The 27,216-nt window shown below is 52.3% G+C and overlaps 10 protein-coding genes across 10 annotated transcripts; 7 read left to right on the forward strand and 3 right to left on the reverse strand.

Moving 5' to 3' along the window:
* Positions 1–812: 812 nt before the first annotated feature.
* On the forward strand, positions 813–3,142 carry J4E93_003761 (uncharacterized protein; the record flags this gene model as incomplete). Its single annotated transcript, XM_049341691.1, has 9 exons — positions 813–935; positions 986–1,471; positions 1,519–1,549; positions 1,792–1,917; positions 1,964–2,069; positions 2,119–2,131; positions 2,183–2,942; positions 2,990–3,066; positions 3,113–3,142. The coding sequence occupies 9 exons, from the start codon at positions 813–815 to the stop codon at positions 3,140–3,142; spliced, it is 1,752 nt and encodes a 583-aa protein (XP_049201196.1).
* Positions 3,143–4,752: 1,610 nt separating this feature from the next.
* Positions 4,753–5,532, forward strand: J4E93_003762 (uncharacterized protein; the record flags this gene model as incomplete). The annotated part of the gene is made up of 1 exon (XM_049341692.1): positions 4,753–5,532. One exon carries the CDS (start codon positions 4,753–4,755, stop codon positions 5,530–5,532), a length of 780 nt encoding a protein of 259 aa, XP_049201197.1.
* Positions 5,533–5,757: 225 nt separating this feature from the next.
* Positions 5,758–7,545, reverse strand: J4E93_003763 (uncharacterized protein; the record flags this gene model as incomplete). Its single annotated transcript, XM_049341693.1, has 4 exons — positions 5,758–6,537; positions 6,590–7,236; positions 7,284–7,409; positions 7,458–7,545. The coding sequence occupies 4 exons, from the start codon at positions 7,543–7,545 to the stop codon at positions 5,758–5,760; spliced, it is 1,641 nt and encodes a 546-aa protein (XP_049201198.1).
* A 1,233-nt stretch (positions 7,546–8,778) lies between these two features.
* J4E93_003764 (uncharacterized protein) lies at positions 8,779–11,064 on the reverse strand (the record flags this gene model as incomplete). Its single annotated transcript, XM_049341694.1, has 4 exons — positions 8,779–9,420; positions 9,816–10,284; positions 10,456–10,954; positions 11,010–11,064. 4 exons carry the CDS (start codon positions 11,062–11,064, stop codon positions 8,779–8,781), a joined length of 1,665 nt encoding a protein of 554 aa, XP_049201199.1.
* Positions 11,065–11,630: 566 nt separating this feature from the next.
* J4E93_003765 (uncharacterized protein) lies at positions 11,631–13,154 on the forward strand (the record flags this gene model as incomplete). Its single annotated transcript, XM_049341695.1, has 2 exons — positions 11,631–11,651; positions 11,709–13,154. 2 exons carry the CDS (start codon positions 11,631–11,633, stop codon positions 13,152–13,154), a joined length of 1,467 nt encoding a protein of 488 aa, XP_049201200.1.
* A 5,622-nt stretch (positions 13,155–18,776) lies between these two features.
* J4E93_003766 (uncharacterized protein) lies at positions 18,777–19,292 on the forward strand (the record flags this gene model as incomplete). Its single annotated transcript, XM_049341696.1, has 2 exons — positions 18,777–19,005; positions 19,063–19,292. 2 exons carry the CDS (start codon positions 18,777–18,779, stop codon positions 19,290–19,292), a joined length of 459 nt encoding a protein of 152 aa, XP_049201201.1.
* Positions 19,293–20,066: 774 nt separating this feature from the next.
* Positions 20,067–21,185, forward strand: J4E93_003767 (uncharacterized protein; the record flags this gene model as incomplete). The annotated part of the gene is made up of 1 exon (XM_049341697.1): positions 20,067–21,185. One exon carries the CDS (start codon positions 20,067–20,069, stop codon positions 21,183–21,185), a length of 1,119 nt encoding a protein of 372 aa, XP_049201202.1.
* Positions 21,186–21,746: 561 nt separating this feature from the next.
* CRP15 (40S ribosomal protein S7) lies at positions 21,747–22,572 on the forward strand (the record flags this gene model as incomplete). Its single annotated transcript, XM_049341698.1, has 4 exons — positions 21,747–21,830; positions 21,884–21,961; positions 22,074–22,156; positions 22,206–22,572. The coding sequence occupies 4 exons, from the start codon at positions 21,747–21,749 to the stop codon at positions 22,570–22,572; spliced, it is 612 nt and encodes a 203-aa protein (XP_049201203.1).
* Positions 22,573–22,783: 211 nt separating this feature from the next.
* Positions 22,784–23,632, reverse strand: J4E93_003769 (uncharacterized protein; the record flags this gene model as incomplete). Its single annotated transcript, XM_049341699.1, has 2 exons — positions 22,784–23,430; positions 23,488–23,632. The coding sequence occupies 2 exons, from the start codon at positions 23,630–23,632 to the stop codon at positions 22,784–22,786; spliced, it is 792 nt and encodes a 263-aa protein (XP_049201204.1).
* Positions 23,633–24,838: 1,206 nt separating this feature from the next.
* J4E93_003770 (uncharacterized protein) lies at positions 24,839–26,828 on the forward strand (the record flags this gene model as incomplete). The annotated part of the gene is made up of 6 exons (XM_049341700.1): positions 24,839–24,886; positions 24,943–25,100; positions 25,804–26,120; positions 26,180–26,533; positions 26,627–26,686; positions 26,746–26,828. The coding sequence occupies 6 exons, from the start codon at positions 24,839–24,841 to the stop codon at positions 26,826–26,828; spliced, it is 1,020 nt and encodes a 339-aa protein (XP_049201205.1).
* Between the last annotated feature and the right edge of the window lie 388 nt (positions 26,829–27,216).

The following is a 27,216-nucleotide window of genomic DNA, read 5'->3' on the forward strand; positions in this document are numbered from 1 at the left end:
TGATCGAGTTACAGATACTTCATCGTCGGCTTGGCCATTTAGCACCATCTCATGACGATGCTGAGCTGGCCGTCTTCGGTCGGCGAAAGCACCGCTGTGATTGGCAAAGCTATTCCTCGAGCCCGAGTTAGTCCAGTGATGCTACTCTTCCATATTCCACAAGTATTAGAAGTCTTGTCATGCCGTCGGCAGTTGCACGCATGTGAGCGGCGGAGCGTATAACGCCCCACTTGTACAACGAGAACTCAGGTCACCAAAGACCCGTGAGTGGCTGATCCGATTTTCGGATAGGATGATGTTCGCGGACGTTGGGACAAGGTTGCGTGAGCCTCAATCTATTCTACTTTGCCGTCGCGCCAAGTTGTGGGGTACCAATCCTTACCATTTGTTTATATTGTCCAACCCCGTTCCTCATCAACGCGTGCCATTCGTACGGATACGCTGGCATGGTACAAAAGAATTTCGCGTTTGTCATTGGCCGATCATAAGGTGCCCAGCTGGATAGCGACGGAGGCCAAAGGGTTGTAGTCACGTGCTGATCGGATTGTTGAAGCGTGCAGTGGGCCGAGAGAATAGGCTGTTGAAGAGAGTGGGATCTGATCGCAAGGAACGAGCCCTTATCAACCGGGTACGATCCCATGGAAGCAATATAGTCCATGTGGTGCTGTCAGGTATAGACTCCAGAATCTCAAATATCCTTCTGGAACGTCAACCACTTCCGCTCTTCAAACCCGGAAGCTTTTGCATCTCTTCTCATTGGACGTCTTGTCGCACGGCATTTCTTCTCTTTACTGGTTACATCAAAGTCAACCATGAAAACCAGTACTATTCTCGCGTGCTGGGTGTCAGCTGCATCTGCCGCCTTCGACTTGAATCGTGGGGGTGCAGTACTCAAAGCGCCTCAAGGCGACTCGTTTGCCAGCGTAACAGGCACTGTGAGTGACTCTCGTGCTGCATGTGATATGAGTACTAACTGCATATACAGTTCACAGTACCGAACTTATCGGGTAGCAACCGACTCTCGATCTGGGTCGGCATAGGGGACACACTTGAACAGGAGAACGTACTCGGTGGTGGCATCGTGTACAACAGTACGCTCAGAAGCTTCTCTGCATACTTCCCCGGTCCGGTGACAGATACCACTTCGACGGTTCCTGTTGCCAACGGTAATTCTATCACCGTGACAGTCAGCGTGGCTACTGCAGGGGGTACTGTGACGATTGAGAACAAGACGCAGAACAAGAGGACAACACAAACACTCGCAGCTCCGAATGGCGTGGATCCGTCCTCTCTGACTGCGCTGGCGGCAAACTGGTTCGTGCAGGCATACCAGGTGATCCCAGGCCAGCTTGTAGCTACACCGAATTTTGGAACAGTATCGTTTACTGCAGTTTCGGCAACTACTAAGAGCGGCGCGAATGTCCCGCTCTCCGGCGCAGGTCGATATGAGATACAAGGAACCAGTGGACAGGTTAGTTGTACATGGCGTACCACCCGACCCTACTAATATCTGGTTAGATGTACTCGAAGACAACGGTATCGAACACTGGTATTTCTGTGCAGAGACAGGCGTAGAAAGAAGGTTGCGATAGTGTTGCTCATGTTCGGAACACGATTTGGGAAGTCGCTGCCTCGTCGTAGTTAGTCGAGAATAGATAAGCTTGGGCTATCTCGCTGTATCGTCGAAATTTCACATATGGAAAACGCGTGCAATAAGACAGATTGAATGCGCGACGATGACCGGGAGAGTTGGTGAAGGCCACTGGTGATGATGTGGTGAGTAACGCGCAGGCGATGACGTTCGCTTGGCCTCCCCTCCACATTTCTCGACGCGTCGCGACTTCCCACCTGCATCGTGCGACAACACCGGCAAGATGCGCTTCAAGGCGTCGATACAGAACATTAATACCTTTACGAGTAGGTGCATAAGCCGATACTTCAATCTGCGACTAACCTCATCCAGAGCTCACGGCGTCGCTCAATTCGCTCGGCCCGCTCGCGTGGGTGAAGCTCAGCGAGGAGCAAGTATGCTTCACCATCATACCAGAGCAGGGCACTCAAGTATGGGCGTGAGTAGACGCCTCATACCTCGGTGTCTCTCGTTCTAACCGCATGCAGTGTCCTCTCTATTGTAAGCATACCATCTCATCTGTGACTGGCTCGATGTTAATGCGCCGCGCAGGACTCCATATTCGAGACCATCAGCGTGCAGTCAGCAGCGAACAACGTCATCAACCTCGAAGTTCCGCTCACGTCGCTGAACCGCGCCCTCAAGTCGGCCCTCAATGCCACGTCGGCCCAGATACGCCTCACCAAGAAGGACAACCTGCCCATGCTTGCCCTCACCATCGTCACCACGACCTCCTCGAATACGTATAGCGCCTTCCCTGCGGCCACAGCCAACAACGATGATGGCTTCGACGCTGCCTTTGACAACGAATTCGGTGGAGGAAACCGCGAGACCATTGTCACGCAGGAGATACCCGTGCGGGTGCTTGCGCCAGACACTGTAGCGCATCTGCATGAGCCCGTCTGTAGAGAGCCAGACGTACACATCATACTGCCTCCTCTGATGCAGCTGAAGAGCATCAGCGACAGGTTCACCAAGCTCGCGCTGGCAGACACCAAGGCAAGCACCGCGACGACGGCATCAAGGACACGACTAGAGGTTGCCGCCAACATGCACGGCTGCCTGAGGATGAGGATCCGATCCGACGCCATGAACATATCCTCCATCTGGACCGATCTTAGCAATCCAGAACTCGACCCTGGCCACGTCGCTGGTGGAGAGGATGGCGTAGCTGAACACCCAAGCACGCGTATGAAGCAGCTGGGCACGGCGGACGGGCGTAGTGAAGAAGGCTGGGCTACAGTGAGGATCGATGGGCGTGACTGGGGTAAGGTCATGAGTGTGGGTAGGCTGGGGGGACGAGTTATCGCTTGTAAGTCGTACGAACTTCAAATCTGCCAACATGCTGACATCTTCAAGGCTTCTGTCATGAGCATGCACTCATCCTCTATGTTTACCTACCCAACGATAATGGCGACGACGAGTCGGTCCTGACAGTACGTTGCACTCTTCACACCCTCGCTCATCAGACTGACATCACAGCAGTACTTTATCAGCTCCTACAGCGCATAGCTACCTTCGCGCTCATGTCATCCTCACGAGGCTCAAACTAGATACCTTTGCTCACGCGACACCGCATACCTCATCACCACCATCCATCGTACCAGACATATCATCTTGTGGTGGCGTGCGCTACACGTTGACACGTCGACGTCCGAGCCAGATTGACCACAACTCTCGACTGTCTCCAGAAATGCGCATAATTGGTTGTGCTACTCGTGTACGGGCTACAATTGGAGATGGAAGCGTCGGCAAAACTGGCACTCTATTAGCCGAAGGCAGCAGAAGGATGCCTAAAACACCAAACCGCTTGCACCACGCCGAGACAAAGTCTCATGCTTTGAATTGGCTTCTCACGATAAGTATAAAGTCGGTTAATCCTCTCAATCAGGCGTCCGCTTCATAGTTCCCCAAAACACAACATGGATGAATGGAAAGGAGCCCTTTTCAATTTCAGCTTCACCGCCTCTTTGCCTTCCCACCCATCTGACTTAAGCGACGTTTCTGCAGTCAATACCGACAGCTCGTGCATCATCACAAATCTTGCGACTGAACTCGTTCATCATATCATCGACTACATACCTCCCGCATCTCAGATCGACTTCGCATATACCTGCAAGCATTTATTCGCATGCTCTGCAGACGTTCTCAAACGCCATCGCGACGCTCATACAAATTATTGTGTCTCGTCTGATATTGACCCAACAACTGTTCCCACACTCCTCCGAAGCGCTTTCGGATATGGTGACCCAATCCCAGCCTGGCACGTTCGAAGTCTGGAGGTTTGGTATGATCGCACAGGATGGGATGCATGGAAGACGCTTGACTTCGATGTTCCGATCGATCAGAGCTCACGGTCGCCAACAACCTGGGAGTTCATACCTGGTGAAATCGACGACTATATGGAGCCATTAGATCAAGCACAGAGTGATCTTATCCCCGGTGCACGCGCTGAGGAGGCACGTACACAGATTATCGATGGCTATGACATTTACCTGAAGGCTCTCCTCGTTGCAAATTGTCCTAGGCTTCGAGACGTCAAGTTCGTCATGACGGCGCGCGATGGGACGGTATCGAGGTCATGTCTCGACTGGCTTCAAATTTTTATCAACGACTCTCACAACAAGAAAACTTCTTGGGGACCCGGCCTCCAAAATCTTCGTTCAGTCGCTGTTGGTCTGCCCACCGGAACTTGGATGGATTCGGCCTACCATCCCAATACTTGGCCTTGCAACACGGGATTTCTTGTCCAGTTCCTCCGCCTCCCAAGCCTCGAAAAGATTTACTTTAGAAATTGCGTAGGTGATTTCCAAGACGAGACGCCGTGGAAGAATCTTCTACCTGCTGGAACCTCCCCTGTCAAACATCTCTTCTTGGACAGTTGTGGGGAATTTGGGCAAGAGTTCCTCACTGCTCTTACTGCCGTCCCATCAGGACTCATCACAGCCTCATTCCGCGCCGGCGATGCTCCTCGACTCGAAGACGCGGACGAACTCGTTCGCAATCTCGGCACGTACCAAGGGAATACCCTGGAAAGTCTGATGTTCTATGACTATCATGACAATCCTCATAATATTCACGGCTATCGCTGCGCAGCCTTCCGCCCAGAAGAACTCAACAACATGGGGAAATTAAAGCACCTCTGCATGGACATCCAAGACATTGAGCTCGAGGCCTACTACAACAGAGACGACAGCGCAGAAGAGTGGGAGAGCGATGGAGCGTATTTGGAACGCTGCTTCCTGGAGAGTGTATGGAATTACGAAGCCCTAGTTCTGTGGGGATCGCTCAGCGAATCTTACATCAAATGGGAACCGAACGAGGAACAAGGCTTCGAAGATGCCATCATTTCTCTGATCGGAGGACGACCTAGAGGAAAAGATACTCCCACGAATGAGAGAAATCGCAAGTATAATATACAGTCTCTGTTCGGAGTCCCAGGGCCAGAAATCGTAGCGCCAAAAGCTGTGTATCTGGAGAACGTGGAGAAAAGCAGTGGGCCCATAACTACTTTTAGTCCTGGGCGCGGAGGAGAACCCTCACCGAACGAAAAGAGCAAGGTCTGGTTCCGTCGCGCGATTGAAGTAGCGAGGAAGAGGGGCAGGGATCTGCATACGCTTACGAATCGCACCAAGCCGCGCCATCAGATTCAGTTTCCTGAGGCGCCGGATAAGTACGACCTCAAGAGCGGTCCGTGGGGTGAGAGACCAGCAAATTGGGTCTTCAATGTGTATACGGGTCGTAGGGAGCCCAAAGGCTGTGGCAAGTGTGGGAACTGCGATGTTTGCTTTGGGTATTATAGTAAGGAAATGTGGGATGGGCTGGAGAAGGAGCCGAGAAGGGTGAAGTATGATGGGAAAGATGAGGGCCAGGCCAACGATCGGGATGGAATGAGAAGTTGAGAAAATGGTGCGAGAGACGTTTGCTTACACCAAACGTTATCTATCAGTCTATTAGGCACACGAAATGGAGGACGCAAATACGTTCATGCCTAGAACAAAAAAAAGGAGGTGATTCACTTAGCAAATATGAGTGTCACGTCAAGAAGACAACTGCACACATCTGGACAGAACAGTCACATTCGAAGAATACAATGTATTCATCATCGTCAACCCATCAGCCACCATCTACTTCCCCGCATTATCAACATGCTCCCTAAGCTCCTTCTCATTGTCCTTCGCCAACACACCCCCATTCGACTGCGTGGCCACAACCGAGCTCCGTCTCCGCTCCGCCTCGTGCGCCTGTTCCGTATCCGCATAGTCAACCAGCAGCTCGCCCTTCTTTCCATAGCGATGCGGCAAGTTGTGCGCAATACCAACGACATCAAACGGACCGCTTGCCGCGTGGAAGATCTCATCCATTTCCTCGAGAGACCGGTATGCGGTTTCGGGGAAGAAGAAATATACCGAGGGTACCATTGCGGCGTTGATAACGGCGAAGATGATGTAGGTCTGGTAGCCGATGTTTGCGAAAGCAGGGGGTGTGATCATTACGACGAGGAAGTTGAAGATCCAGTTGGCTGTGGTGGAAATAGCGTTGGCGGGCGCGCGGATGGATAGTGGTGTGATTTCTGCGGGGTACAACCATGTCATGCCTAGCCAGCCGATGGCGAAGAAGGAGTTGAATACGAAGAGGAAGACGGTGGCGAGAAGACCCAGGCTCGTATTGCCGATGTTGCTGGTTGCGCCTGCTAGCACGGCCATGGACATGGACATGCCAGCCGCACCGAACATCATCAAAGAGCGGCGTCCGAACTTCTCGATTGTGAAGATGGCGATCCAACTTGCCATCCAGTATTCGGTGCCGTTGCAGGCGGATAGAAGGCGACTGAGGAAGGGCGAGAGACCGATGGAGTTTTCGAAAATGGTGGCAGCATAGTAAGTAACAAGGTTGATTCCAGAGATCTGGAGTATTGTTAGTTACTGTCTCTTGCCCTGTAGTGATAGCGAAACTTACCTGTTGGAACATCTGGTTGACATACGCCAACACAGTGCGGTGGAAGTTGCGGTTCTTGTTCCTCTTGAAGCAGTCTCGGAAGCCACCGCGCGACATCTCCTCAGTTACATCCTTCACAGCCTGGAACTCCGCCTCGACCTTCTTGTCGTCAATAGGAAGGTCGCTCAACGCGGCCAAAACTTCCAGAGCCTCTTCCTCGCGCCCCTTAAGTACCAGCCAACGCGGACTCTCGGGAAGACCAGGAATCATAACGAGAATGAATAGGGCCAAGATGATCTGGAAAGCGATGGGGAAGCGCCAGGCGATGCTGCTGGGTTCAAGGAAGGAGAAACCGAGATCGAGCCAGTAGCTAAGCATGACACCGAAGACAATCATTGAGCCTTCAATCATGACCATCTGCCCTCTGCGATGTGGTTTCGACGTCTCGGACTGCCATGTTGGGACTGTACTTGTGTTCATGCCGTTGCCGAAACCGGTGATCCAACGTCCGATGATGAGCTGAGCGAGACCGTACGATGCTGTTTGGAGGATGGCTCCGACTATCATGATAGCACTGCCGATGAAGATGGTCTTCTTGCGTCCGAGCATGTTTCCGAGCCAGATGGTTGCTACGGCGCCGAAGAAGCAGCCCAGTGTGTAGGCACCGACTAGACGGACATTAGCGACGTTGGGTTTAGATGCTGAGCGAGCTTACCTGTGATGGCTTGGATAGTGGCGGCATGGCTTTTCGAGCTCCCTGGGGGTGGGTTGTTGCTGTCGATTTCGGGAAAGTATTTGATAAAAGAGCCCAGCGTGAGCAAACCGCCCATTACACCTTGATCTATGCAGTGTTAGAGGCGATGTCTTGCATGATGGCTTGTGTTCTTACCATAACCAAAGAGCGCGAAATCCGTGCCTGCTATCACAGCAATAGCAATGTTGAGCTTAGTGCCCTTGAGGCCATAGAACTTGCCCATCTTGTTTAGTAATACCAACGATCAATATGTGTTGTGCCAAACAACAAAGTAAGAAAAGCGTCGCAACAAAACAACACAAGAGGCCAGCTCGCTTCCAGATCGTGCGAAGTGCGATGATGAGGTACGACAGCAGGCGCGACGACCCTCTCTTAAGAAAATGTGAAAGGGCAACCGCGACTCTCTGCGACCAATGTAACAGTAGAGTCCGTCCTCACGCCGCCAACCCAGCAATAACGCCGAACCGCCCTGTCTACCGGCGTCATCCCCACAGTTTGCTCTCGACGATGACGTTTGGTCTGGAGCCGCTGGTGATCCCAACCCCGTGGAGTTTGGCGTGCGGAGAAAGACACACTACCCGATCGCACGGGGATGCCAGGGTCGCCCTGTGTGATTCGTCGCACTTCACCAGTCAGCTCGCAGTCGCCCACCGGAATTGCCGCAATAGGTACTCCCGGCGCATTATGATGTCGCTAACAGGGTGAAAGTTCGCGACACGGGCACACCAAGACGGTGTTTCGCGCCGCTTTGGTGCTTGGTGGCTAAGCATCGCGAAGGCGCCAAAAGCTCCGGCCTAGTCCGATGCTTCGGCTCGTCTAAGAAATTGCTTGGGCGGCTTGCCAAAAAGCGTAGTCCCGCACGTCAGCACTTGTGGGAATAACCTGGGAAATGCCTAAAAATGTCCTCGTTTCGAAGGGACGGGTGTTGTCAAACCCAAGGCTTCGGGGAGGTGTTTGGTTCTACGGTAGGTGTGCCGGTTGAAGTATCCAGCTTGCGGGATTTACGATCATCAGGGACAGGGTGCGTCAACCACGCGACAGCACCAAGTTTTTTTTCGGTTCGGATTAAGGCTGTGGAGCCGATGGCTTGGGGGAGGCTTCTTTGTGGAGAACGCGCTGTTGGAGTTGCACTGTGGGTGTACTAAAACTTGCACGTGAGTCCTTTCCATGCTGCCCAGGTGGCCCACTGCATTTTTGGAGTAATGTTCACCGCGAGTACCCATGCGACATCTCGATCTTGTTTCAACACCCGTTGCGTTTTCTATCAGATGCCGCTAGCATGGCAATCTGCATCCCTTTCACACGCGTCTAACTGGTGCGATGATGCAAGCAATTCCGGATTCGAACGCACATGCATACTTCGATACGAAGGTGTTCAGAGTCATTTAAGGTCCATTATTTACCTGGGATGACTAGTTGTTATATCTATGAAGTGGTCTGGCCAGTGCTTCCATACTTAAGGCCCCCAAGCCCTACGCTCCGTCTCCATCAACGCATCGATCGGCTCTGTGAAACTCACTGGTCGCATCACCCCGTTCAGGTCCGACACTGAAATACTTTCACTGTGCGTATCTAGATACTGGTTGTATTCAGCCCCGAATGAACTAGTAGCGACCCCCGTTGCGCCCTTCTTGGTAGGAGATGGAGCAGGTGTAGGAGTCGCAGAGATGACAGGCTTTTGCAGTCGCCTCTTCTTGTGTTCTTCCATAATCACCTGCGCTCGGCTTTTGTTCAGTTTCCAGGTAGCCAGATTCCTTGCCGGTAAAACCGTTCGTTTGAACATACCTATGCCAGCGATGACAGGCTCGACAAGGCCCTTGCCGATATAAGTATCAGCCTCCCATACAGGCGCGGAGAAAGAGTTCAAGAGCCCCTGTGTTTCGCCCTCATTCTCAGTTGTATCGTAGATGGGTCGCTTCAAAGGATCAGTGGACGCTGTTACAAAGTCGCCGAAGTCTTCGTCGTTTAGCTTAGTCGGCTTGGACTGGGGAGTACCTGGCCGATGAGGAGATTCATTCGTTGGGGGCAGGACTGTCCCTGAAACAGAAGACGGACTTATCCTGGGACCGGCAAGTGCGCAACCATCTTCCCAGGCGTTCTGGACAGATTCAGCTTCATTCGCCGCGTCCAGATTTCGCGAAATGCCCATTGAAGAATCGACTTGATTTGACGATATGGTATTTGTATGGGTTATATGGTTGATTGATTGGAGGTTTCGATTCTTCGAAACGGGGAGGAAGCGCCTGCTTGGGTGTTGTGATATTCATTCACTTTGCTGACCATTGTGAATACTAAACGTGTCGTAGCTCATGACGTTCCAGAGTGAATATATAAAGGATTGAGGCATTGTGTGAAGAGATGGTATCAAACAGAGCATCGCTGCAGCATGCGCCTCTGGCGCGATGACGAAATGCTTTTCCTGGGTCATTAAGACGTGAACTCCACATCCCATCGCTGAACGCCAATAGTGTGACAATGCTAGAGGTATCATACGCGCATGGCTTCTCTCGCCGCGGGCTCTCTCTCCATCTCGTATTCGATCTCGCGTCTGGGCCCCTTTGAATCCTTCGATGGCTTCTTCTTGGGCTTGGGTGGCGGACCAGCAGGGCGCTTGCGCTTGAGATTTGCCAGCGTCTTCTTGAGAGCCTCTGTGTCCTCATCTGCAGACTCATCCTCCTCGTCTTCTTCGCTACCGCTACCGCTCTCGTCGTCTTCGTCACCTGAGCCTTCATCAGGACTCTGTCCACCTATCCAGTCCTCAAAGTCCTCCATCTCATCGTCGGATTCACCCTCAATGTCGCTGACGTATTCGACTTCACCGACACCGTTCTCCATCTCGTGTTCGTATTCGTTCTCGTCTTCCTCCTCGATACCTTCGTCCAGATCTTCGTCGCCCTTGAGCTGGCCCTCTTTCTGCAGGCCGCGCATGACACGCTTCCAGACATTTGGCTCAACGTTGATCCTGTCTTGCAGTTAGCCTCAAACTCAAACACGAACCGAGTAAATGCTTGACAGTGTGACGGTGCTCATTAAAAAATTAGAGTGTTGTTGTTGTTTTTGATCCTCATCGAAGGATCTCAGGGTTAAAAAGCGAATAATCATGGCAGCAGTAGGGAGAGGGGGATGAACGTACGGTCGATCACCGTATGCGCCACTGCGCAGACGGTCGATGAGCACTCGCTCGATGGCGCGCTCGACCTTGGCGGCTGCGAGAGCTTTACGCTCACGGCCTTCCTCTCGTCGGCGGACCTTGGGTGCCAGTCTAGGAACTAGGCGCTCTCCTAGGCGCTCTTCTTCCTTGGCCAGTTTCCGTATCCTTATGTTGACTTGAGTAAGACGAGTCAAGCGCTGCTTGTTCTTGTGCTTGAGAAACTTGGGAAAGTATGCGAGGTGCTGGTCGACCATCTCCAGCGCTTGGCCATAGTTCTTGGGAAGCTTTATCTTTTCCCACCATTGCGACGGAAGATGTGCGCGTTCGATGGCTTTGATGTATAAGTACAAGTCGCCGGTCGCGGGATCTGAGCGAATCGTGGCATAGCGTGAGTTGGCGAGCGGGCACGACTGCTTGGAGCAGTAACCTGATACGTTGTGTTCGTTTCTGCAGAAAGTTTGGTCTTTTGTGGTTTTGAGTTCTGAGTAGATAATGTCAGCATTGTCTTATATGCATATATACAGAGGTTCACACACTGAAGCTGCAGAAGTCGGTGCCAATGACGGACCATACAAGATCGTCCGAAGCCATGGCGGCAATCAAGTCCTTCGTCGGACTCTTGTGAATACGGGGATAGGAGCGCTTTAATGACGGTGTTTCAACGCAGCGACCGGCGAACAGAGGGTCCTTCGGGTTATCGTGGCGACGTTCTGGCGCGAAGGGAACAGGTGTTGTAGTGAGAAGGTAGACATGCGACGATCTCAAGAAATTATTATCTTAGCGCGTGCACGGGCCATTGCGGAGGTGCAGCGGAGCCACCATCAATTCCAGGTGCAACAACAATGTAAACCTCAACTAGCGGAATGAGAGCTGTCGTCTCATCTCTCCGTCGCAATCCTTCTAATCAATTGAGAGCGCCTTGTTCTCCAATCCGCGCCGTACTCCATCCGACCCGTATCGCTCGAATCGCATCGCTCCACCATGAACCCCTCCAGCTCCATGTGCAGCGCGCCTTGACGACGTCCCGGCCGCGTCTGTACCATACAGATAGCAATGAACCCACGATATATGCGCTTTCTACTGCTAGTGGAAGGGCAGCAATAGCTGTCATTCGTGCCTCGGGTCCGGCATGTAGGCAGGTCTGTATCCCCCAACCCATGATCGATTCCCTTCCTTACGTTTTGTAGATATACGAAGGGCTATGTCCCTCTACAGCATTTCCTAAGCCTCGCCAGGTAACCCTACGCAAGCTATATACCCCGCATGTGCCCCCTTCGCCCGCAACGATACTCGACTCTGGCGCCCTCGTACTCTACTTTCCCGCGCCCAATACCGTGACCGGAGAAGACGTGCTCGAACTGCACGTGCATGGCGGTCCAGCTATTGTACGCGCAGTACTGTCAGCCATACCTGAATGCGCGAACATACCAGAAATTCGCAAGTCGAAGCGCAAGGAGATCCGCTATGCTGAGCCTGGAGAGTTCACACGGCGCGCTTTCGCCAACAACCGCATGGATCTTCCCCAGATCGAGTCGCTAGGAGAGACACTGTCTGCTTCGACTGAACAGCAACGCAAGATTTCAGTAAAGGGGACGACCTCCTCACTGGCAACACGTTACGAGCACTGGCGTATGCTGTTGCTGCAGGCCCGGGGCGAATTGGAGGCCTTGATCGATTTCTCCGAAGACCAACACTTTGACGAATCACCGGCTGTCCTGTGTGCCTCCGTCGCATCTCAAGTCCGTGCCTTGCAGGTGCAGATGGAGGCGCACGTTGCCAATGCCGTTCGTGGAGAGATGCTGCGCAATGGCATTAGCGTTGCGCTTCTCGGTGCACCCAACGCAGGCAAGAGCAGTCTGCTGAATCGCATTGTTGGAAGAGATGCCGCCATCGTCTCTGAGGAAGCTGGCACAACGCGCGACGTGGTTGAGATAGGATTGGATCTGGGCGGGTGGCTTGTCAAGATTGGAGACATGGCCGGCCTTCGCCAGGCTGGTGTCGCAGGTGCGACCGTCGTTGGGGCTGTTGAACAAGAAGGCATCAAGCGCGCGAAGCAACGGGCACTCGAGTCAGACGTGCTGATTGTCGTTCAAGACGCCACAGCCGAGATGGATCCTGAGGTTATGGCCACGGCAAAGCAGTGTGCTGATGTCGGCATCGAGGTCATCGTTGCTCTCAACAAGCGCGATCAACTTTACACGTTCGATATCTCGCGGGAGAAATGGGAAGAAAAGATCCACTCCGCGCTGGGCATCCCGAAAGACCGCCTATGCTTCATTACTTGCAAGCCGCTCACAGGGTCGATACCTTATCCGAAAAGCGACAACATCCCAGAATTTCTCACCATCTTGCAGGATACCTTCAAGTCTATGACAGCCGCGTTAGTTCCTGACTCGGATCCCGATCCAAGCATTTGGCAGGAGTCATTAGGCGCAACCGAGCGTCAACGTCTTCTTCTCTCCGAATGTCTCAGCCACCTTTCCGCCTTCCTCACAACCGTAACCGAGCCCTCGGCCGATACAACCAGAACCGGTGAGGAACTACCAGGCGAGGCCGACGAGGTCGATATTGTGGTCGCTGCAGAGTGCCTTCGCTCCGCCGCCGACGCATTGGCCCGCATCACAGGCCGGGGTGACAGCGGCGATGTGGAAGAAGTGTTGGGGGTCGTTTTCGAAAAGTAAGTGACTCTAGCCTGTATCTCGTGCCCTCATGTCGTGTAACGTTCTGGAATCTTTGGCAAGGCGTTCTACACTTTGGCCCCCATTTGAGTCAGACGGTTGCATCCGAGAGGGGGCCAAGCGGGCGTTGCTGGGGAAAGCCACAATGGTAATAGCAGAATGTGTCTGTGCAGTATCGATTGCTGCATAGGGCGTCTGGATAACCGAACTCTTTCCCCATGATGCTTGCCGGCTTACGCTCAGCTGCGGCCACGAAAGAACACGTGACGAACGTTTGCTGACGTCAACCTTCTTACAGATTCTGTGTTGGAAAATAGCGAACGAAGTCGCGGTACTGGCGGTGCTTCAAATCACAGTTTGCAAGGACGATCTATAATGTGGGAAGAGGATACCGTCAAGGTATCAATTGTCTATTCTAGTCAAGCAGAAGTGATGAAGCTCTACTACCAGACCTGCTGGTCATTTAAAATGCAAAAACGCCGTAAACAGTGGTATCGGGGAAAAGGAGATCTTGATTGAGGAGAAAAGCAGAGAAACCCAAAGCAAACTCGAAAACAGTACGCCCAACGCCGAATAACTCCGTGTCTAGAACAGTACCCAGGTCCGTTACCCATCGCTCAATGAAGAGCTTATCCCAGCCTTTCCAAACGCCTCAAAATGCCGTGACATACAATTTCCATGATTCCGTAACCCATAGTTCATAGCCTGTGTCCAGGTCCAAAGACTCCAACGCTCGCTAATGCCGATTCAAAACAAGAAAATGAGGATGAAGATGAAGATGAAGATAAAGGAAAGAAAGAGGAGATGTTGATACAAGATAAGAATGTGTGATGATACAGAGACGAAAGAGATATGAAGCTGAAGGAAGAAGTAGATGGCCGAGGCCTAAGAAGTCAGAGACGGCCTCCATCGTTCGAGGCGTCTCTTGCGGAGTGTTCGGGTGACGGGAAGTGGCGGGAAGTGGAGTGTGATGGTGTGAGGCGTAGCCATGGTGAACCACGCCGCAATGGTGCTGATGGATGTTTCGGATTGCGGGATTGCGGGAGCAGCCGTTGTGCTTAGTTGTAGCCTCCGCGACCCATGTTGGCCGATTCTTCCTGAGTGTTTGGTGGTGACATTGTGATTGATATGTTTGTTTGTTCGACTTTGAAGTTGGTCGACGTGCGGACTTGATGAACAAAGAGCCAGGTCTTTGGTGTTGGGATGAATGCAGAGGCCTTAGTTGTAACCGCCGCGACCCATCGGGTAGTGTCTTGAAAATGGTGTAGTGGTAGATGTGTAGTCTCGGAGTGAAACAATGCTGTTCCTGACGAAGACACTGTGCGTGGGGTATATAGAAGGAAGACGCGGATGAAACAATGGAACAATAGTCGAAGACGGAAGAAGATGGTGTGGAAGGATGCTGAATGAGTGAAACTTTTGACTCAAAGGGAAGAAGCGACTCGACTTATATGAAACAAGAGGCCGACAAAGACACCAGAAAATGCAGGAAAGCGGACTAGGAAAGGACGAGGGAAGAAAAGGGCGCTCGGGTATGGTGACTGGGACGGATCGGAAACTGTTACTTGCTCTGCTTGCCTGCTTTCCCATGGTCCAGGCATCCAAACCGTCTTTATACCGCACAGTTCACCTACCTGTTCCCCCCTACACCACCAACCAGAACGGCGGGAACTGGTGGCGGACGGACCCTGGTTCAAGCCACGAACAAGGCATCTAGTCATCATTTCCTCTTACTCGCCGGACGACTGCGCAGCACGCGAAGCCGTCTGCTTGGGTAGACAGGAATAAGTTTCAGGGTCTGTGAGTGGGTGCGTGGCAGTGAGAGGGGGACCTGTGCTCGCGGGTGGGAAACTGGAGCCGCAATGCAGCGCACGCGCCAGGTGGATAAGATGGGCGTGCAGCAGCGTGCGCGGCTGATGGCATCCCTGCTGCTGATTACATGGAACCATGCGGAAACTGTGCGACATAAGTGTTCATTGGTGACTTTATGGGAATGCGATTGCAAAGCAGAGGGAATTTCAGTCCTCGTGCATCGTGCTATGACGAAGAAGGTGTGTTTCGGCATTGACGACGCATGTCTGCCTAGCTTATACACCCCTTCCATCAGGATACATGTGTCTTCTTCTTCACCACCACCACCACCACCAACACCACCCCACGCCGTTAGGTACAATCTGGATGCTTGCAGCACACGCCAAGGTACTTTCTCGACAAGCGCGGGTCGTTTTGCCATTGGCCTGCTGCTGTAACGCACGACACAGTCATACAACATCATCACCGACAAGCATCTTTCCCTACGCCAGACTGCGTACCTACGCAGTGCACTCACACCAGGTCGCAAGAACCTCTTCGAGGCAATTCATCGTTTCCCGTCGGTCGCGCATTCGGGCGACTTGCAGTTTCGAGTCAATTATCGTGCTCGTCACACTGTTACTCATCCATCGCGATCCCCCGACGATTGCTGTGCTGCATCTCGCTTGGACGGGGCCATTTTCCGTGGACCGCCAGTGAGGGCAATGCTGGGCGTGTAACACGAATGCCTGCAAGCCATGTGCGAGCGCAAACTCCTTCTGGGCAGCGTTGCAACCTGCTGTTCCACATTTGGAGGCCGCCCCGTGGGCTTGGGTCGTCTGAAGCAGCGAATAGGGCTGCTCAGGTGGCCAAGATGCTGTTTCGAGCCCACCGGGGGATACAGTGCAGGGCAGTGCGTTTGAGCCTTACCCGCCCATATGCCTGCTACGTCGCGCGGGGGAACTCTACACCCATGCCCGACCGTTGGTGCCTGGAAGCTGGAAATGATGCTAGGTTTGGAGCATTGTGTACGCGGCAGTCGCCGACGTGTGCAGCCCGATCATGACAGAGTATGAGTCTTCCGGTACCCCTACTTTCAGCGCACAAGGTCCAGCTGGATGCACTCCAAGGCCCTTGTTGCGATAACACGCAGTTGTTGAGCCTTGGAGTGGTTTAGCTGCCGCTGCCACACACCAACTTGGTCGGAAACGCCTCCGAGATGGTATACGTCGATGCAGGAACAGAGTTCGCGCAATGCGGTACGTGGGCTGAAGACGAGGGTTGGTGCAGGGCTGTGAAGCAACGAGTGAGCGGCGGCCATGCGACTAGTTCCTTCTTGGTTGTTATCGCGACTGGCTGATCCGAATTTCCGTCAACCTTCACTCTTCTCCCGCACAGACAGTATACACTGCAAATCATATCAACTCAGCATTCGGACAGCGACATGCCCGAAGACGTCCAGAAGCTTGACCAAGCCTCAATCAGCCTTATCCGTATACTGGTACGTCCTATCAGGACAGATTCCATACCGTTTGAAAGCAACAAATGTAAGACTTGGCCAATACAACTTGCATAGACGCTCACGTTCTTTCGGCTTCCCGTTCCACTCGGCATCGGGAGAAGCGCCACACTCGCGTGACGGAAGCAGGAAGGATGTAAACGAGCGAGCATGCGTCACGGCATTCCGGCAACGTGGATAAGAAGGTATGATGCAAAGCGGCAGCGCAAACCCCTGGCACTATCTATGGATTCCGATTACGATCGGTACCCAGCGCAATGGGTGCCGGTGATGAATGGATCACCGATGCCGATGAATGCGATTTACCGAAGCACAAGGCTGAATGGCAGGCATACTCAATCGTACAGCACGCGTGCTTTATCGCTATCGATTAACGAGCCAGACGATTGGCGGACGCCTCGGAAACATGTGAGGTTACATCGGAGGACGACACTGGCAGTATTGGCGACAGAGGGCTATACAACACACCCGCACCAACATTGCACATATCGCCGACCTTCCTCTCTCACATGAAGACGCATACATGGCCGACACGAAGCTCTACGCGCCCACCTCGCAACATGTTTACTCGGCGTGATTCTTGAATACAAGAATATTTACAGATTCGCTTCCACCTACACAGCCCCCCAAAAATAGGACTTCAAATCATACCGATCTTGCACTCCTGCACTCTTCAAACAAGCGCGACAACCGCTTGTAGGGCTGACTGAGCCGTCATGTCAGCGCATTCACCCGATTAGGTATTTCCGCGTAGCTGTCGAGCCGAGCTAGCTCATTGGCTGGACCTGCAGTAGCACGGATGTATTTTGGGATAGATGTCAGCTGAAACCATTTTGCCTATCTAAGGGTATTTGGGAAGATTTAAGTCAGATGAAGAGCGGATTTGGGTTATTTTGGGGCCTGGAAACTACTGTATTGGGATGTCACATGTGGATTACGAATCTCTACCGACGTTCAGTGAAGAGCGAAGAAGGAAGACTCATCACTGTTGTAAGAACTCAGCTTACGAACTCGCACATAAACCAACGCACGATGCTAACACGTACTCGTTTTGATAGAGAGATGTGGGAGTTATGCTAACCAAATACCTAGGTATCCGTCTCACGGTACTACTTCTGGTTCAGCATCGCAAGCAACCAATCTTCCTCTTGGACTAGCAAAGAATATTCATCAGGCTCCTTTGCATTTGGTATCGTATCCTCATATGCGTATCTACGGCATTCCTGCGTTACGCAGTTTCGAATGGGTGCTACGAGTGACTACTTGCCAGTAAGCATCCGTTCTCAACAAAAACATGGACATCGAATTTCTTTGTGAAGCATAGCCGAAATACAGGTTTTACAGTTCAGTCCCATAGTAAGAAGGCTATTAGATCGGTGACTCTTAAAGAGACGATGCACACGCCCTACGTAATTCGGTGGCTTGGTGCCAGCGCAGCCCTACACAACGGCCCACTAGTTGAAGGACAACGACTGGAGAGACTACTCAGTGTCCAGGATATCCTTTGTTCTGGCCTTACAAAACGAGCGGTGACTGGTTTTAAGTTCACGGCTGTTCCCGAGATAGCGGATGATTACGTTGCTGCTGCGGAGAGGACTTGGCGTCGTCTGTTCGGGCCTTCACGATGTAGCGGACAAGGTAGGAGTGACTGCTGCAAAACCGACACCCGAAAAAGCACATAGCCACGTCGCACGTCAAAGCCCTCCATCCAGGTCGGTCCTTTGCTCGTTCAAAGAAACCTGCTGTCGCTCCAACGCGCTCAGGCCAACGCATCATCCTCATCATCACCGGTTCACTGGGGCAAGATTTCAGCAGTCAAGAAAAATCCAAAACATTGCGGATATCGGCAATCACTATGCGACGTTCCTGCCTTTCATAGTCCACCGTGTGGAAATTGCTGCGCCACTTGTTTGCGCCACGCGTCCTGGCAGGGATTGATGATCTCATACCCAAGCGAATGCGCTAAGAAACCAGTGATCTGCACGGCTATGCGGCCTGCACAGCACTAGCCACACTGTCTTTGGAGACAGGAAAACATGCGTGACTGACAAGGCCCAGGGGTGCCAAACCCCAGGAGTGTGACCGTGGATGTTCTTGGATGCCAAGGCTAGCTACGCAATGGTCGTGGCTGACGTTTGCTGTCATGTCTCTTGACCAAGCAAGGCACAGTCGTAGGTGCCGGGTGTATATATACTGGCAGCTTGAAGTCATTACATTCCATATCCACAGCTTCATAACATTCTGAGTACTGCTTCTTACCAGCATCACACTTGATATCTTGACCGCGACTTCCGATACCCACACTTACTGCCAACATGCTCTTCACACGTCTCCTCTCGATCATCCTGCGCACAGCGCAATGGGTCTTCGCAGCCATCGTCCTCGGTCTCACAGCGTACTTCCTCTACCAACGTTCTCGATACGACCAGGGGCCTCTAGGCCGCTTGATCTTCTCGGTGATCTGGTCTTCGCTCTCCATCCTCTTCGCTGTCATCTGGGCCATCCCCACAAGCTCTAGCATCACTGGCTACACATCCGACTTCAGTGAGTTTCCCAAACTTCCTCTCTTGCCTTGGATATGTACTAACAACTCTCGTTTAGTCTTCACCGCCGGCTGGGCTGCCGTCTTCGGTCTCCTCGTCAGCTGGTTCAACGGCTCTGGATGTGGTAGCGCGTGGGCTTGGGGCGGCGTGTCTTTCCGTCGCGACAACTCTTGTGGTCAATGGCAGGCTGCTCAGGCTTTCTCTTTCTTGTCCATGATCCTCTGGTTCGCGACTGGTGTGCTTGGTATCTTGACGGTGCACCGTCTTAACCGCAAGGCTGCTGCGTAAGTTTTGTTCTAGTGTTCTGTGGGGATTGGGCTAACGGGAATGCAGTCGCGGCTCGCACGTCTAAACGCGATCGCGTTACCTACGAGGATCGTTCGACCGGTACCATACTTTTGCCAGACGGAAATAGCTTGCATGAGCGAGATACCGCTGTTCGGCGGTGTGCATAGGTCGGACTGTCGGAAACAGTATTAGGATGATTTGCTAGCAACTTTGCTCGAACCTCACTCCCCTTATGAACTAATGTCGATATCCCAGCGAGCGAGCAGTTGCTCTGGTTTTGTTTTCTTTGTTTACACGTAATTCCTTGCCTGTACGGTGTTAGCATCTGCCTTTACCAAGTAATAATTTATACGCATACTGCAATGGTGTACAATGTAATTGTGAAGGTTCTCTGACATTTTCTGCCTGCGTTTTCGGTGCTTACTGCTTAAAGGTCGAGGCAAGAGTTTATTGCTCATGGTGATCAACGTGACTTGGCGGTAGCAGCCAACTCGAACTCCCGGGATCATGAGACCACTGTAATCAGAGCCTCTGTTTGTCCACTGATGTAAGTCTTGTAACCTTGAATTGAAGTGGTGACATGTCAACGTATTTGGAGACCACGTAGGTCGCCTCGACACAAGGAAAAATCTTCACAGGTCAATTCACAGCAGCAGGAGAGCCGCATTCACTTAACAAGAACTAGTCCATGATCTAGCGTGAAGGGGAGTGAAGGCGCACTGTAATCCCGTTTTTTCTAGTGCACAAGCAACATCTCTCTCCCACTTCGATAAAATGGTACGCCCCTCGCTGACTTTACTACACCATCGATTACCCACTACCATTAACTATCAACTCAACACGTCCTATCAGCGCTCGAGATCGAGTCTCAAGATCAACAACCTTATGCAATTCAACCCCACGAACATCGTTCCACCCACCATGTCTGAGAACAGCCCCAGAACCAGTAAGGTGGACCAAGTGTTCAAGGGCATCCATCGTCGGCTTTCCAGCTTCGGGAACTCCACAAGACCGGCCAAGGCCGCCACCGAGACGTTGTCGGCGATTGCGGACGAAGCCTTTTCTTCCCATTCGTCGTCGCCATTCAGCTCAGTCAAGAGCGCTCCCCAACGTCGAAACGATGAGCGCGACACTCGGCTCCTGTCCCTGGACAAGCTCATGAGCGGTACCATGATAGCCGAAAAGAACAAGTTCTGGTTTGAGAAGCTCAACCTTGCCGTCAGAACTCTGATGAACTCATCAGACTATGATCCTTCACACGATTACGAGCACATCCAGCGAGTCGTCCTCAACGCGCATCACATCTGGAGCGCCGAGAAGCATCGCGAGGAGTTCCGCAACATCGACCCCCTAGTCATCTACGTCGCGGCTCTGGTACACGATGTCGCGGATGACAAGTACCTGACTGACGAACTGACCGTTGAGCTACAGAGGGAGGTGACAGACCAGGACAAACAGGTGCGGCAGAGAGACGCCATCGAAGCATTCATAAAAAAAGCTGCCCCAGAATGCCCACCCTACATTTGGGGTCCTGCGACACACATTGCATCTCTGGTCTCTTTCACACGTGAGTTGCGCAAACCCGAACTCATTGCCCAGCAGTGCATGGCGTATCCTGCGCTCCAGATCGTGCAAGATGCCGATCGTCTCGATGGCCTGGGTGCGCTGGGAATTGTACGTGGTGCAGTGTACGGTGGCGCGAATCAGCCGCGTGGTACCGGTACGGTCCGACGGGTCTGTCAAATAGTTGACGAGCGTCATTCTCAATATGTTGAGATGATGAAGACGCGCACGGGTAAGAAGGAGGCAAGCAAGCGCTGGGATGCGATGGAGGAGATACGGGACCAGATCGTGGCGCAGGCAGACTGTAGGAGCGTGCTGGAAGAGAAATGAGCTGGAAAGAGATGTCAGTAGAACAACACTAGATGGTTGGCGTTTTAGCGAAAGTTGTCTTTGGTATCGTCGCGTTCTTCCTGGTGTATACGTAGATGATCAGGTGAACAATTATCCAAAAAGGACAAATTACCTTCGTTGGTAGGAACAATGACCAACAGAATCATATGTGCTATAGACACTCAATATGAGTAATAATACAGAAGAGAAGCTTTACCATCAGTCTCGTGCATGAGCCATGGAGGTTGTGTACCTCGCTTCGTGGGCACTGCCTTCAGCGATTCCATCGATCAACGACAACTACCGTCTGAAGTTCTATCCACGCTGAGAAAACCAGCTTGTCTGTTTGCCACAAAAATGTGAGAACGTTTGTGGATGGATGCGAAGACGATGCGAGAGTGAAAGCGCATCATTGGTGATGGTCCGCGATCCAGCGTTCACGCTAGTCACTCAAAGTAGACTAGCGCCTCGCTTGAAGCACACCTGCCGTCTCTAATTCTCAGCTCACGAGCGACACCTCGAACTTTCAGACTCCGACCAGCTCGACATCACGCCGCCAAAATGTCCGCCAACTCGCTGAACAAGATCGCGCCCAACAGCCCCTCGAGGCAGAACCCCTCTGAGATCGAGACCAGCATCGCCAGCGCAAGTTCACCCGTCAATTGCACACTGATGACCACAGCTAACATTTGTGACAGGCGTTGACTGACCTCGAGAACAACGTCCCCGACCTGAAGGCTTCTCTGCGCCCTCTCCAGTTCGTCTCTGCTCGCGAGGTATGAAAACCCGAACACCACGATGCGCTCTCGAGCGTCGCCTACACACACCCATAAATGAAGAGGCGGTGGGCACTGGGCAGCAACATCATGCTGACACCAGGATTCTTAGATCGAGGTTGGCCACGGACGCAAGGCTATTGTCATCTTCGTCCCTGTTCCCCTTCTGTCCGGATGGCACAAGGCCCAGCAGCGGTATGTTATGCTCTTGAATCTAAGCAATTCGTATACTAACGGTGCCTAGTCTCACCCGTGAGCTTGAGAAGAAGTTCTCCGACCGCCACGTCCTGATCGTTGCTTCCCGCCGCATTCTTCCCCGCCCCAAGCGCTCCAACCGCTCGCGCACCACCCAGACCCAGAAGCGTCCCCAATCCCGGACTCTCACCGCTGTCCACGACGCCATCCTGACCGACCTCGTCTATCCCGTCGAGATTGTCGGCAAGCGTCTCCGTACCCGCGAGGACGGCAGCAAGATCCTCAAGGTTGTCCTTGACGAGAAGGAGCGCGGCGGTGTTGACTACAGGCTCGACACCTACAGCGAGGTCTACAAGCGCCTCACTGGCAAGGGCGTCAACTTCGAGTTCCCCCAGAGTCAGCAGACCGACTACTAGACCTAGGCGGTTCGTTGGGTTTGGTCGATCTCGTTATATCTTCATGGGTCAGGAGTACGGCAGGGCTTCGGTTATGCGTCATGTACCGGCATCAAAAAGGAATGAGAATGAGATGACATGAGCCTGTATTAGGCACCCCTTCAAGATACCATTTGCAATTGATTTCTTTTACTGTTCGTGATGGCTTTCTTTGCCCTGACCATGGTACTATCTACTGCCTGTCCAGCTCAGGGTAATGCCTGAACACACCCATGCTGAAGGGCTTACGTCTCTCGCTCCCGAGGTACTCCTTGATTCCCTTAGTCTCCTTGACGTTATCATAGAAGGCTCCGAACAAGGTCGGGTAGTCCTTCTTCCTCGCTGCTATTTCCTTTGGGAATGCAAACTCCAACCCACTCAGCACATGCCAGACAGTAGTATCAGCATAGCTCAGACTATCCCCAACAAGGAACTTGCCCTGTCCCTGCGCCTCGTTGCCCTTGAGTACGCGCTCGAAGAAGCCCAAGAACTTGGGAATGCGGTTCTCGCGGAAGTCTGTCGCCTTCTTCATCGACTCCTCCTTCTGATCCTCGTAGTATTTCGCAACCGCGATGGGGTGGTGCGTGTCGTGGGCTTCATTGTTGAGGTCCAGCGCCGTGAGCGTGTGCGACAGGATCCACGCCTTCTCTGCCTCGTCTGCGCCGCTGAGGCCGAGCTTATCACCGAGGTAGGCGAGGATGGAGGGTGTCTGGTAGATCAACAGCGCGCCGCCGTTCTTGCCCTCGCCGGGAATGCGCAGGGCGGGTGGGGCGAAGGTGGGTGGGTTGCCGTCGGAGCCTGTGGACGATTGGTCCGTGAGGGAGCTGATGACTTTCATGCCTGAATTTGTTGTTAGTTATACATGTATCTGATGCAATGAATGCGCAAGGTGCGTACCATCTTCCGACTCGTTGGCGACGTCCTTGTAGTTGACGCCCGCTGCTTCGAACGCCAGGCGGATGAACTCTCCACGTCCGGGGATACCGGGCCAGTACAGCAACTCATATGGAGGCTGGGTGCGCGCCTTCTTGTTCGCGGACATGGCGGTAGTGTAGCGTCGAAGCGCAATTGGGCTTTGGGTATGGTGTATAGAGAGCTGTAGGAAGCTACGGGGGCTAAGGAGAGGTCGAAAGGTGGTGCGAAGCATGCAGTTGCAATGGCTGCGTTGTCAGTCCACTATAACGAGGGGAAGAGAGCACCATGTCAGGTTGACGTGCCATTGCCGCTCGGCGTGTTCCATGCAGCGTGTTTGGCGTCATTGTGGGGTTGTGGTTGGACTGCGAGAACGTAAATGCTGACATCAGATGCGGAATTGTGCCGAGACCGAGCAATGCGAGGACACTTTTTGTAGATGCAAGTCAACCTGCCAGCTGGCTTGAATTAGTCATAGTGATCATTACAGCTATGTCGACATGTTCTTCAAATGTACCCAATGGGCTTTCGTGCTTGCCGGTCCTGATGTTTTGCGACCAAGGTGCAGGCTCTCGGAATGGCTTCCGAACGTTGGCGAAGCTCAGCCTTCGTTCAGCAGCGGCTGAGCAGGAGGGGGAGGCGCGAATGAACATTTACCAAGCGATATAGATACATAACTTATGGGTCCATTGAATTGCAATCTCAGCGCATAAGCTGCGCTCACTTGTTGTGCGATACCCATCGTTGGTTACGTTCATATTGCCTTTGTCACTCCTCTGTTTGCTGACAAAATGCTACCTAATAATCAATGAGGGCACCAGTAACCGTTCTACGAGATCCATAACAATCTCTTATTATCATGCCATCGGGCTGTGTGCTGTCAATAATGTTTCGTGTTACAGAAGAGGGCAGAAGGCGATACGCTCGCCTGTGCCTCCCATGGCCCACCGCAGCAGCTCTCATGCACGAAAAGGGCTGCGCCATGTTGCGAGGAACGAAACGTTTGCTACAAATCTACCAACATCACAGATGCAAATCTTGAGGAGATTCTAGGCACTCCACGTCTCTGCTTATCCAAATCTTGGTCTCGGTTTCAGTCCCGTTAGATCGCAACTTCCTGGGGGAATAGCCCTGGAGACGTGATCGGCCGCCCTACACCGTTCAGGTCTAGACTTCCCGCCCGGACCCTCTTCCACGCCCGCTAAGTTCATCACCCAGGAGTGCTGCCTTCAGCTCATCCTACCCGCACCGAACCACGGTTGGACAATCTGTTGTTCGCCATAACAATTTCGCCACTATGTCGAGCTACAATGAATACGATCGGCTCATTCATCAGATGCAATCTTTTCGCGCGTCTGATGAGGCCAGAGAGCAGTTTGTTACGGTACGTGTCGCTGAGTCGCGTGTGCGCCCGCGCGACAAATACTAATCAATCAATAGGAAATTCTAGCAAAGTATCGGGAATTGTCCGAAGAGCACGCCAACTTGAAGAATGACTATTTGAGTGAAAGAGATATCAGGAGGAATTATCAGAGAACTGTGGATGAGAAGCAGGCTTTGGTGGGAGATTACACACGTCAGCTGGTTCGTTACTCGCTGTTATGTCAGCCTTGCCAATTCGCGTGCTGACTTTAACTACAGGAAGCAAGTTCATTTGTGTTGGCACTAATTGATGGGGATGGAGCTATCGTAAGTATTTCCGAGTCCCTGAAGTTCATGATTGTCCTGTGGCGACTTTACATCTATCCTGGCCCACATGTGGTTGGCCACATGCACAGGATATGGCGACACGGACATACAACCGAAAGATTTGATTGCTGATTATCAATATGCAGATTCAAGATGCGTTACTCCAAGGCGCTAGTGGTGATGGAGGTTCAGAGGCTGCTTCCCGCCTGTATCATGCAATTCGCGACCATGTTGCTTCGTTGTACAACAGCTCAGGCAGCTGGCCCATTATGGTTCAGGTCTATCTAAGTCTCGATAAGCTTGCACAGAAGTTGGCGTCGGTCGGCCTTCTTCGGTCGCCTCAGGATCTACGAGCTTTTGCGCAACGCTTCAGCGTCAATCAGCCCTTATTTAGTATAATCGATGTCGGCCAAGGAAAAGAAAGAGCCGATCACAAGATTAAGGGTATTGCGTCTCTCCTGATCAAATTGACTGATACTAACAATGTTCTGCAGAGATGCTTCGTACCTTTAGCGACAATCCCACCTGCCGTCATATCGTCTTCGGTGGTTGCCACGACGCAGGTTACCTACTAAACCTCGAACACTTCAAACATGATACCGCCAAATCCAGTCGCATCACACTTCTCGAGACCACGCCTGCCTACCGCGGCTTCGCGGATTTAGCCAACTTCAAGCGTACTCGTTTCGACGACGTCTTCAAGAGCGAGCCCCTCCCTGACTACCAGCCTCCAGTGAATGGCTTCGGTCAATTTTCTGTACAGTCGCCGGTACAGGCAGCAGTACAACCACTCCCACGTTCAGTCACCAACAACACCAACACATCATCACCTACGTTCACTCCGAGAGCTTCCGTCACGTCTCCTTCGCCTAGCGTAACCCCTGTATCCGCTGCCGCAGCTGGCGAGTCAAATGGTGACTCTTGGTGGGGTAAGCAATATAGCCTCTCCGCATCAATCTCGTTACAAGCATTGCTAACGAATCATCAGCCACCGTTGGCAAAGCCGGTGCTCCTGAAAACGGCAACATTTCCATCGCACCTACTGCGGCCGCTACTAAGAAAAACACTAAGAAGAAATACGCTTATTACAACAAAGCTGGTCAGAGATTGGATGAGCCACTGCCATCGAAAGATCCTGCTGCCGCAGCTTCGCTCGAAGCACGCATGAAGAAAGTTGGTAAGAAGATGTGTAATCATTGGCATCTTGGTGGCTACTGCGAGAATGGAAAATTCTGCAATTTCCAACACGAGCCGAAGCTTACCCCCGCTGAGCTGAATGCCTTGCGCTACAAGACGCGCAGCTTGGCTTGCAAGAACAAAGGCTGCGAGAACATTGACTGTTGTAAGTACATATGTATAAGAGGCCCTCACGCCACGATCGCTTTCAACCTCATCGTATCATGGATCTGCGGTAATGCTAACATTACGGCTTCAGATTTGGGTCATCAATGTGCTCTTGAGCGCGACCATGGATATTGTTCATTCCCCGAGAACTGTAAGTACCGTCAATGTGGAAATACAAAAGAGCTTTGCTGATTTCTTGTTTCTCTCCAGGTCACCTTCGTGCTACGCATGGCATGGACAAGGTCAAGTACGTCAGATACGACAAGGACGACAATGCAGATTACGCTCCTTAGTTGAGTGAGATGGACGAGGATCGTGGACCAAGGTGTCAGATCAATCAAAAGTCATGTTGACGACGGAAGTCTCGCGACGGCCATGTTGTCTAGATAGTATAAATTGCTAATAATATTCTCTTGTCTTCATCAACCTACTTCCAGTTAATTCACTGATCCACGTAAATCATCTCTTGGGTAGAGTGTCAAGTCGTCCTGCGGTACATCTGCTACTAACCCATTGAAGGCTTGCGAGAGCGACCTACGAAGCGATCTCGGCCGAGCAACGGCGACTAGACAATTAGACCCTTTGTCTTCCCCACACTCCACACAAAGACCACGCGAAAGCCAGAAACTGACGAGGCGGATAATATGACGGGACAAGCAATGCTGGTGAATATTGTCCTGC

Source organism: Alternaria ventricosa (genome assembly GCF_023758065.1).
Source record: "Alternaria ventricosa strain BMP 2768 chromosome Unknown scaffold_5, whole genome shotgun sequence".
In the NCBI taxonomy this organism is placed as follows: domain Eukaryota; kingdom Fungi; phylum Ascomycota; class Dothideomycetes; order Pleosporales; family Pleosporaceae; genus Alternaria; species Alternaria ventricosa.